The sequence below is a fragment of the Microcaecilia unicolor genome, chromosome 8 (assembly GCF_901765095.1).
Source record: "Microcaecilia unicolor chromosome 8, aMicUni1.1, whole genome shotgun sequence".
Lineage (NCBI taxonomy): Eukaryota > Metazoa > Chordata > Amphibia > Gymnophiona > Siphonopidae > Microcaecilia > Microcaecilia unicolor.
This window is the reverse complement of record NC_044038.1, coordinates 188181856-188194277: the sequence shown is the minus strand read 5'-3', so window position 1 is coordinate 188194277 and position 12422 is coordinate 188181856. Positions and strand designations below refer to the sequence as shown.

At 41.0% G+C, this 12422-nt stretch overlaps 1 protein-coding gene across 1 annotated transcript in view; it reads right to left on the bottom strand.

The window, feature by feature from the left end:
- The window catches only part of CCM2L (CCM2 like scaffold protein), a 110316-nt gene that overhangs the window by 27011 nt on the left and 70883 nt on the right, over positions 1 to 12422 (bottom strand). The window contains exons 5-7 of the mRNA XM_030212090.1: positions 9829 to 10334; positions 4129 to 4261; positions 3528 to 3591 (exon numbers count right to left, since the gene is read on the bottom strand). Coding sequence (XP_030067950.1) covers positions 3528 to 3591; positions 4129 to 4261; positions 9829 to 10334 — 703 coding nt within the window. The remainder of the gene's footprint in view (positions 1 to 3527; positions 3592 to 4128; positions 4262 to 9828; positions 10335 to 12422) is intronic.

The following is a 12422-nucleotide window of genomic DNA, read 5'->3' as shown; positions in this document are numbered from 1 at the left end:
AGCATGTACGTTAAAGTCTCCGAGAATGAGGGACGGAGATGAAGGGTCAAGAAAGACGGAGAGCCAAGCATCAAAGTCGGTGAGGAAGGAAGGGAAGGATTTATCAGGGGGACGGTAAATGACTGCCACTCTGAGTGGTAGCGGGTAGAATAGCCGGATGGAATGGGCTTCAAAGGATGAGAAGCAGTGAGACTGCGGTAGGTGGAGGGGTTGGAAACTACAGGAGAGTGAGAGTAGTAGCCCAATGCCTCCGCCGCGAGATGAAGACCCCCTCTTGGCCCTGTGTCCCACAGATGTATCCAAGACCAAATTGTGAACCACATTAAAGTCCCCATCCATGACCACGGGAATATCGTGATGTTTGGTTATGGTGTGGCTCAGCGCCCTAAAAAATACCTTGTCATATACGTTAGGAGCGTAAACATTAGCCAAAAGCAATACTTGCTTATTAATTGTTACCTTGGCTATAATATATCTGCCATCCTTCGCTTTCCTGGTACTTGCACATCTAATGTTTTCCTGAAAAGCATCGTCACACCTGCTTTGTGTTCTATTGCTGGAGCTTCTAATAATTGACCTACCCACCATTTTTTAAATTTACTATGTTCCACAGAGGATAAATGTTTCTTGCAGAAACACCACATCTGCTTTCTGACGGTTCAGGATTTGTAACACTTTTTGCCTTTTAATGGGAGAGGTCACTCCATTTACATTCCAAGTGATAAACTTAAGGGGTCTCAAACTGAATTCTATAAATATTATAAAGAATCCCCTGCTTATCTTGAATAGGGGAGGATCGCCCCAGCCTATGATCCCCCCCACACAATTTGGCAAAGAAAACAGATGGGGATCAGAAGCCCCCGGAAGCGCACTCCAAAAAACATTCCCCCAGATCTCACCCCAATGGGAACACAAAGTCGGAAAAATTCCCCCCATCCCCACTACCAATATTCTCCCCATAACAACCAACAACCTATCATCATATATTCCTGTAAGTACTCCCTCCCCCCCTTCTCCCATTTCCCGGTAGCCTACCTAAAGGCCTAACCATATCCATACCTCTTGCATTAGGTATGGATTATCTATCAAGGTCACTCAACAGCGCTCCTGCCCCCCGAGCCCCCCAAAACCATCCAACATTAGAAACTTTCAATTTTTCCCCAGCCATCCACATCCCCCCTCCCCTCAATAATAACCGAGAAAGAGGGGGGGAAGCCCTATTTCTATACCAGTAAATAATACTGCTCAAAGTTACCCCTTATAGGTAGCATTATATGTGTCCATTTTGTTATCTCTCTCCAAATGTATCCATTCCTGACACAACAGCTAATTACATGTTCTATCTGTAACAAGGTCAACATTGGTATAAAAATGTGATCAATAGGGAAACACCTTAGGAGAGAGGGGGGATGAGGAAAAAAAAGGTGTTTCCTATACCATCAGATATGTTAATCAAAGTTACCCCTTATAGACAAACATCAGAAATGTCCATCCTGTTATCCATTTCCAAATATATCCCTTCTTAACACATCAGATGAATAACTGTTCTACTTATAACACGGTCAACATTTGTATAAAAATACAATCAGCAAAGAAACATATTAGGGGAAAGGGAGAGAGAGAAAGAAAAGAAAAAGAGAAAGAAGGGGGGGGGGGGAGGGAAGTCAGCGTATCTCCTGCAACATTAAGTCTGTAAATCAGGTTACCCCACCTAAAGAGTTGTGTAAAGATCTATCATATTATCCCTCTTTAAATTTACCCAGATTTAACTAACCAGGTACGTAAATAACTAATATGCATCACAGTCAACCAGCCTCACAGAGACACATCCTAATACCAGTCAGTGATGAATTTCAAGTCTGTAAGCAATATTCCCGTTGTCAAAAAGTCAGTTTCCATTGAGAGATTTCTTTGTACATCCATGCATTGCAGAACACTTTTGGCAAATCAAAAATATTTCCATGTGCACTTATGATGTCTGTTCAAGCCTGTTACCTCCTGGCTAGAAGTCCTGAAATTTAGGCAGAAGGAGAGCTCTAGCTCCTCTGAAAAGTTGCCAACAACTGCAACAGCGCACCTGTTCAACTTTTTAATTTGTGAACAAGGAATAAGTATATTCTGTTAATTATATACCTCTACTCTTTCCTTTCTCCATTACCCTGATGGGTTCTGCACTGGGAGCGGCAGTTGTTTTAAAAAGGCCTGTGCTTTTTCTGGTGTGTCAAAGAGATTCACCTTGCCTTCAATGAATACTTTTAACCGCGCTGGGTACAATAGGGCAAACTGAATCTGTCGCTGGTGTAATTCTTTACAAATGGGCACATAAGCCTTCCTCAACAACGACACCCTCGAGGAAAAATCCTGGAAATAGCACAGTTTTATTTTCATATGTGAGCGGGCCCCTGGTTCTTATGGCACACGGTATATCAGTCTTATATAAAACACACACATATATATGTATTTTTTTGTATCTATCCTCAGATTGCATTTGGGGAGGGATGGGTGGGGGTGGGAGGATTTGAGGAGTTTTTTTTTGTTTGAAAATTTAAATAAAAAGACAATTCTTGGTTGTAACGATAATAATAAAGACACAAGAACTACATCATCAGGAAAGAAGTAGGGGGAAACTGAGAGGTATTAGATTAGGGTAGCAAGAGTACTAAGAAAAATATTAGAGAGGAAGGAGGCCAAGATAGAACCCTGAGAAATGCCACAGGATAAGGGATGTAGAACAGAGTTTGAAGAAGGCAATGCCAAGGGATGGTACAAGCATAGCCAGAAAGAAAAGAGGAGAACCGATGAAGAATACATCTAAAGATGTTGTAACACATTGACACGGCTAAGTTATTTTTCACAATTTTTGAAACTGTTTGCTTTATTTGTTTTGATTGAACATTTTGGCACCATTTGTGTGCACTGATGATTATATTTTAGAGCCTGGTTTTCTAAGCTGTGCTAAAAGTGCGCTAGCATTTTTAGCCTGCACTAACGCTAAAGACACCCATAGGAATATATGAGTGTCTCTAGTGCTTTGCGCATGCTAAAAACACTAGCACACTTTAGTAAACAGGGCCCTTAGAGTCTTCTCCTGAAATGATAAGGGGAAGTATATTGTAGTCCAAAATTATTTTGTGAAAGTTTATTTATATTATGTTTGATTTTTGGGTGCTTTTTTTGGTTGTCAAGATTTATACCTGAAGTTTGATCAAGTTTGTTTTGTGCCTTTATAAAATAGGCATATAACAGGAGCCTTTCTCAGTATTTCATCCAGGTGCCCTACTATGAAATTAACCCCTTAGTCAGATCTTTTCATGTGCTGTGCTAGTCTCAAATCCCAAATGTATTGCTTCTGCAATGTTCCACTATCTTGTCATCCCAATGAACTGGAGACCTGAATTCAGTTCAGTGCTATGGTTATGTCACAAAGCCAGCCATATCCTTAACTATCTTCTAGTCATTTTCTGAAATAAGCTGGAAGTTTAGAGGAACTCAGAAAGATTGTTTGAAATGAAAGGAAGCATGCTTACAATGAACTACAACAGCTGAAATCTGCATCATAGCCAAATGTCAAGACAGTATGATTGCTATCACCTGAAAAAAAAATATTAATGAGGTCAACTTTCAAAGCAATTGATGTAAATAAAAAGCATTTTAACTGCATGACTTGGCTATCTAAACATTGCCCTCTTTAAATGTAGCTAAAATTGTCTATCTTTGTTCTTCAATATGTGCATTTTGAGATGTATTGAGAGCAGATATTTAGGGAGGAAAAGTGGATGAGTAGATGGGATATTCTAATCTTTGCAGGTACTTTTCCAGCAAGCTTTTACCTGCATAAAAATCAGGTGCAGATAGTCATGGCAAGTCTCAAAAGAAATATGTGTGCTTACTTTTACTCTCAGAATTGATTGAAAGCCAGTGGGTATTGCTGTCCTTGTCCCAATGCAGGCCATTTGACAATTAACACATATAAATTAATTCACTCTCCATTTTCAGTTATATTATTTATTCAAATAACTCAAATTATGCTCTACCATTCATTTTGTGACTTGGTAATGCTACTTATCCTTGGCCCCAGATCCACCTATCTATTTGACAACCAAAATATGTAATGGTAATAAAACTCACTCCTGCAGAGCCAGGGGCGTTCTGGAGTGGAAGTGTAATGATAACCTGCTCGATCCACGCACTCAATGGTTTGGTCACCATAGATGATCTGAAAAACTTGACATATGAAAGCACACGTTTCCTCGGCTGCATCCTACATTTGAAAAACGAAAATTAGCCATGGAAGCACTATATAAAAGAAAAAAGGGAGAGCACTGGCAATCAGAAAACATGAGGGAGAAATGCCAGTAACTCCACAGTGCAAGGCAGTTAAAGCATCGTGGACCAGGAGAGATAAAATCTCAGGGCTTAAGCTGAAGTGAACAAATGGGAGAGGGAAATGGGCCTTTCTGAGGTTTTTGCAACTACATTCAAAGCGGTTTACATATATTCAGGTACTGGGAAATAAAGGACATGAGTGCAGCTGGAGGAAGTCTGTGTTTCTTTGAATGCTGGTTGCTAAATTAGATGCGAGATCAATTACTCAAAACTTCCACAAACTGAAAATGCACTCAATATGAATAATGTTATCAAAGGAAAAATGACCTCACAGAGTTCCTAGATCAACATGATCTAATACAGCTAAAACGGACTTCAATTTGGTCCTCTGTTCATCATTGGCCACAAAAACCTTTGATCTAAAGACTGGTAGCTAATTGTTAGGAAGGCATGTAGAAGTCAGCAAGAGCTTGTTTCATAAATAACCCCGCCACTTAGACCCTGAAGCAGTGGCACGAAACGCTGGCCATCGTTGGCTAGTGGTGAGGGGGAGAAGAAACCTGCTCCAGTACTAGAGATTACAACGTGCCGGTAGTGTCCTACGATTGAAAGTTAAGTTTTCTTTCAGGAAACAGACAACTAATAAAAATAAACACATCAAACCCCCCCACAGAACCATACCGCTCAATCCAACTAGGATACATCAATGCAAGATCAGCAGTAAGCAACTCAGTAGATATACTAGACTGGATTACAACAGATAATTTAGACCTTCTACTCATCACAGAAACCTGGTTCCACAGCCCTACTGACCCCGCCATCCTAGAGACTTGCCCACCAGAATACAAAATCACCCACTGGACAAGAAATGGAAAAAGAGGGGGCGAAATAGCCATAATTTACAAACCCGAGTTCACTATCACAACCACAGGTGAATCCACCTCACCACAACTTGAAATTGCCTCGACTAGAATCAATCATCCAAACCTACAAGGACACCTCAACGCAATCCTATTCTACAGGCCACCAGGAAAATGGCAAGACTCCCAAACGCAACTCATGGACTTCATCTCAAACACATGTGTCTCTGCCTCAAACATCCTTATAATAGGAGACATCAACCTACACCTTGAAGACGACACCTCAACAGGCACACGAGAATGCAAAGAATTCTTAAAACTCTGGGATCTACATGCACCTAACACTCAACCAACACACACAAAAGGACACACCCTAGACATCATTACACACAAATTCGACCCAGACTCAACCATCCTACTTACCGACACAAGATGGACACCTACACTATGGTCAGACCACCACAAAGCACATGTCTCCCTCTACTGGCGAAAAACACACATAAATGCAATCAACAAACTTGAGTGAACAACATACACCACGAGAGGAAAAATAGACCTCACAATATTCTGGTAACAGGTCTACCAGAACGAATGGTCAACAAATGCTGACACCATCCAATTCCTCCTAGAATGAGACGATATATGCACAACAACAATAGACAAAATTGCCCCAATCCAAACCAGAACATCACATAGGAAAAAATCAAATCCATGGTTCACTGAAGAGCTGAAAAAAACTTAAAACACAAGTCAGGAAACTAGAACGCGCATGGAACAAAAAGAAAGATGAACAAACACTAAATGCCTGGAAACTACTTCGGAGGAAATACAAATATACCATAAAACAGACTAAAAGACTACATTACAAAACAATGATAGGACCAAACTACAAAGACACTCACAAACTCTTCTACCTCGTGAATAAACTGTTAGACACCACACCAGTTACAAACAACAGCAAAGACATACCAGATGTCGACAACCTTGCGAAATACTTCAAGGAGAAAATTATACAATTACGACTTAAAATACCCGCCAGCCCTATTGAATACACCACACTTCTAGACTGTCTAGACCCAGAAGACGGAATATACCCAGCAGACAGAACCTGGACCGAATTCGAATTACTATCAGAAGACCTCATCTCTGAAACACTTAAAAGATTTGCCAAATCCCACTGCAAACTAGATATATGCCCAAACAACCTCATGAAATCAGCTCCCCAACAATTCATAATAGACCTAACGAACCACGTAAACTTCATGTTACAAAACGGACTTTTCCCAAAGGAAAAATTCTACTCACCCCAATACCTAAAGATACAAAGAAAAGCGCAAGCGAAATAACCAATTACAGACCAGTAGCATCTATACCACTAATAACCAAAATAACTGAAGGGATGGTAACAAAACAACTCACAAACTGTCTAAACAAGTTCTCAATACTGCATGACGCCCAATCAGGATTCCGGTCGAACCACAGCACAGAAACAGTATTAATTACCCTAATGACTAAATTTAAACAAATGATTGCAACCGGCAACAATACTCCTCCTACAATTTGACATGTCAAGTGCCTTTGATATGGTTGACCACGGAATCCTATTACACATACTTGAATATTTTGGCATCGGAGGAAATGTCCTAAACTGGTTCAAGGGGTTCCTAACCCTGCGCTCATATCAAGTCACATCAAATTCAACTACGTCTGCTACATGGACACCTGAATGTGGCGTACCGCAAGGATCACCCCTCTCACCAACTATTTTCAACCTAATGATGATCCCCTTGGCAAAACTCCTATCAAACCATAATCTTAACACATACATATACGCTGATGATGTAACAATATACATCCCTTTCAAACAAGACATTAAGGAAATCTTCAGTGAAATCAACCAAAGTCTACACATCGATTGAAACTAAACGCAGAAAAAACTCAATGCCTGATACTCACCTCCCAATACAACACGAATGAATTTACCGCTATAAACACACCAAAAATAAACCTTCCAATCTCAGAAACTTTAAAAATCCTTGGAGTCACTATTGACCGCCACCTAACACTCGAAACTCATGCAAACAACACAACCAAAAAGATGTTCTACTGCATGTGGAAACTGAAAAGAATAAGACCATTCTTCCCAAGATCCGTCTTCCGCAGCCTAGTGCAATCCCTTGTACTCAGCCATCTGGATTACTGTAACTCACTATACGCAGGTTGTAAAGAGCAAATACTGAGGAAACTTCAAACAGCCCAGAACACAGCAGCCAGACTCATCTTCGGAAAACCAAAATACGAAAGTGCAAAACCCTTACGAGAGAAGCTACACTGGCTCCCACTCAAGGAATGCATTACTTTTAAAGTATGCACACTAGTCCACAAAATCATTCACGGTGAAGCCCCAGCCTACATGTGTGACTTAATAGACCTACCACCCAGAAACGCTAAAAGATCATCCCGAACTTTCCTCAACCTCCACTTCCCTAATTGCAAAGGCATAAAATACAAAGCGCTGCACGCATCAACCTTCTCTTATATGAGCACGCAATTCTGGAATACACTACCACGCAACCTGAAAACAATCTACAAACTGACCAACTTCCGCAAATTATTGAAGACTCATCTCTTTGATAAAATTTATTGAAAGGATCAAAACACACAAAGTCCACACACACTGTCAGTAATGCATCAATACACTCTCTTGGAATTTTCATCCCCCTTTAATATTACCACATTTATAGCTTTACTTACAGAAAAATGTTATACCGAATGATCTCCTACTATTGTTTTGTTGCCCTATCAGTTTCCAGTTGTCCCTTTCCATTGTTCCATTGTTCTTTTCCCTCAACGATACTCTGATTTTGTCTTCGCATAACTCCTCACAATGTAATCCATAACCGAGTTGTAACAAATTGTATTTCCATCATTTACAATGTATTGTAAGCCACACTGAACCCGCAAATAGGTGGGAAAATGTGGGATACAAATGCAATAAATAAATAAATAAATAAATAAATAAGTTTGTAGTATTGAGTGTAGCCTGTGTCATTTAAAATCTAGATGGATGCAATGAGAATATTAACACCATTGCAATAAGAGCGATTTCGACAATTAGCTACCCGTCTTTAGATCAAAGGTTTTTGTGGCCAATGATGAACAGAGGACCAAATTGAAGTCTGTTTTAGCTCTATTAGATCATGTTGATCTAGGAGCTCTGTGAGGCCATTTTTCCTTTGATAACATTATTCATATTGAGTGCATTTTCAGTTTGTGGAAGTTTTGAGTAATTGATCTTGCGATTGAGCACTTCAACACCCTATATTTTGTGCTAAATTAGACGCACATATTCAGTGCCAGCCACTATCCAGGTACTATTCGTGTACTTGGCAGCCTGCTGGGAATCACCCAGATACCATCAATATTCAGCAGCAGTACCTGGAGAGCTACCTGGTTAACCTTTTGCTGTCCTAAGTTAACCAGTTAGTTATCTTGGTACCACCAATGAATATTTAATGCCTGGCTTGCCCTAGTACAAACCAGATAGTGCCTTGGCACTCTGCCCAAATATTCAGCAGCACTATCTGGGTATGTGCTTCTAAAAATCCAGGTTTGGTTCAATCATCACAATTTAATCAGGCAGCTCCTGCCTGGTTAAATTGCTTTGAATATCGATACCCAAGTATTTACAGTCCAAAATAGAATATAAGCTATAAGGAAAATCAAAAGGGTAAAGTTGCTTGAAGTCCCAAAATACAACTCTCCATACTTTAAGGAGATATTATAATTTCTCTTGTTCTGGTTATTTATATCACTATCCAAAACTCCTTCAGAATATACTTGCTAGATGGACATATAAAAAACTGGTAATTTGTTCTCCTTTCCAAAAGAGTGAAGTGGGGAAAGGTTTCAGTACTACAAAACAACCCCTTGACTGTGAAATTAGGATGCACCAAAGTACCCAGTTTCTTTCACCTCAGTTCTGGGACTCTCAGGTATGGAGTTTTGTTGGTCCAACTCACCTCACTGAGGAAAACTACTGTCTGCTCCTTAAGCCTCCAGATTCCTCTGAGTCTCATCCACTTCCCCTCTCTCTAACTGCTTTACTTTAGCAGTATCGTTGGGTTCAAGCCAAGCCAGCTTAGGAACAGCAATAGTTCCTGCAGTTCTCTGACCTAGCTAGCCATTAGGATGGCGTTGGGGTTCTGCCTCTTTTGTTTTCCCAGACTCCACAAGAAGATGCCTAGTCCCTAGATACAGGGCCATTTATCCTTCTCTCCAAAAGTAAGGAAGGAGACACCCTTTGCTCAGTAACTTGCAGGCTGGTCCAACCTCCATGACTTTGCATTACAGGCATGTCAGAATGTTTCTGCATTTAGTCGTAGAAAGCACATAGTGGTGTTCCTCCTATGTTACTGGGGCAAGTAGCAATTTCTTTCATTACATTGACATGAGGCATTAACCGCCAGGATTGAGACTATTGATCATGAAACACCAGTTACTCACCAAAGGACAGTTTACACCATAGCGAGGCCACTTGCATGAGGACAAAGGTGCTAAGAACATACTCTGTATAGTATGGGAAAGCACTGTAGAGATATGGATGTATATAACAGAATGAGTGTTTTCTAAGTTTACTCACTCTGTTCTCCACAGCCAGAATGATCAAGTTGCAGTAAGCTTCTGGACTTGGCTCTTGGGGATCCAGTGGGTTGCTGCCTGTGTGCCTTCTTTCCCAGCTCCCATATGTCTTGCCTCTCTCCCAGCTTCCACTGAAAGCCTGTCTCCTTTCCCAGCTTCCTCCAGTTTTTACTGTCTGCCTTCTTTCCCAGCTACCGCTGTATGTCTGCCTGCGCTCCCAACTGCCAAAAGCCTTCCCTCCTCGTCTCTTTTCCCAGCTGCCACCATTCTGCTTCCTTTCTAGGCTTCCTCCTCCCTTCTGCCTGGTATCCAGTCCAGCCCGGGCCATTTTCCAATCTAAGCTGCAAATTGTGTGACGACGCTCCATGGTGCCCCCTTGCTGCTTTGGTTCCATGTTGTTACCCATCTGAGCCTTCTCAGCTATCACTTCTGTAGACTTCTGTTCTAGAATTCCCTTCAGATTAATATCTAAATTGCCACCTGCAGGAACTGGGTCTACTCCAAGACCTGAAATGAAAAATCTCAATCAGCACGACAGCAACATAGGAAAGATACAACAATAAAAATTATTGCAGTTCCTGAGGGAAAGTGTTCTTATCACTGTAATAAATGTTCTGTGTTTCATTCAGATTTATATATTCATTTTTGAGTATTGTATTATAGGACCCTATATTCAAAGCTGCTTATGTGATCAGCAGCAATGTTGGCCACAGACATGGCATTATACAAAATCAATCTGCAGTGACTATATGAATACTGTATGCACTGGCATTTATCCATAGAAAAAAGAGGAAGGGTTGGGATGGGTCAGGGCCAGCACAAAAATTATCTGGGGAGTGACAACATTCAGCCACTTTCTGGACACCATGTATAAATTAAGTTAGGCCAGCAAAATAACTTATATGTTGAAGTGGCGCCTGGTAACTACTTACATGTATATTCAGCAGAGCTACTTAAAAGTATATCACTGCTGTAAATCAAGTGCCACCACTGGCTTTTACTTCATCCAATGTCTGCTGCCACTGAATAAAGGGCCCATAGTTCTTAAATCACATTGTACTTTTTGTAAAAACCCAAAGTCTAAATAAAAGTTATTGCTGAGAGTTATTTTATTTAATCTTTGTTAATTGTTTTAGTTATGTATGCTGACTTAGAACCCACCTAGATTTGAAGATAGGGGGAATGACAAGGATATTAGTGTACCCTGCTCTTCCTCTATCTCAAACATATGCGTGGACTTTTTCCCATTCCAGGGCCTTCAGCTGTATTGCCTACTCACTCTGGAATGCTATACCTACTGAACTCCATCTTAAACCATCAGTGAAGGTATTCAAGTCTGCCCTTAAAACCTGTTTTTTCCTCAGAGGTGTTTTCCTGATGGTTGCCATAGCTCTTCAACTTCTCTTCCCTTGCCCAAGCAGCATTGAGCTCTCTTATGTTTTCAGTTATGCATGATGGTTCTTCACGGTTTACTTTGACATCCTATTTTGTTTTTGTTACTGGCTTATATCTTTATGGATTGTACACTGCCATTATATTATGGCAGTATATCAAGTATCATATGAAGAAAGAAAGAGGTAGCAAAACAGTACCAAAAAGGAGAAACTGACAAAGAAAGAAATAGATGAAAAGGCAAACAGAGTATTTCTCCTAGGACAAGCAGGATGCATTGGCCACATAAAGATGGTGTTATCCGACAGCTCACATTGGATACATATGCTCTCCAATAGCCCAGAGATTTTTTTTGTTAGATCCCTTTGAGCATATGCAGTAGGTATCCCTGCTGGGCGAGTTGGGGCAACCCCATTTCTTGCCTCAGTCTTTTCTATTTGCCCTCCCAGGTAGATGGATCTTCCTGCTTTCCTACATTTTTTATTTTAATTTGCTTTCTTGTGTTATTTTATATTCTTTATTTTCTCTGTATTCCCACAAGCAGCAGCCCTATGGGGAATTTTGCCCTCTGAATGGTCAGCAGAGACCTAGCTCACCAGCCACATAGATCTGAAGAGTCTCTCTTCAGGCACTGAGCCCTCAGACCAGCCCTTCCCTACTTGGGAAGGTAGGGATATAACTTCATACCTTCTGAGGTCTTTCCCCCACTAAAGCCCATGACAGGCAGCTGGCTATGCTGACCTCCTGTGTGGCGTTGCAAGCAATGCTCCACTCTGAGACATCCCTCACTGGGCTCTCACTGAGCATCTATAGCCTACAACGTGGAGCTCCACAGTGCACTGAGAAGCAGAGTGCCTTGCTGTGCCTCCAGACACCTGAAGTCACAGATTACTGGGTTTTTTCCCGCAAAAGTCCTCAGAGGGACTGCAGGGTGCAGACAGTGCTGACCGACAGCTTCTCTCAGCACCGAGGACATACCTTATAAAGTACTTGCAGATCTCTAAAATATGACATGAAAGGTCTCAAGGACCTGGGAACAGGAGTGATGCTAATCAGGCTGATGTCATCTGAGCCAAGTATAGCACCAACATTGAACACTGTCATTATATGAAGAAAGAAAGAAAGAAAGAGCAAAACATCAAATAGGAGAAACTGAGAAAGAAAGAAAGATAAAAAGACAGAGCGTGGTGGAGGAGTGGCCTA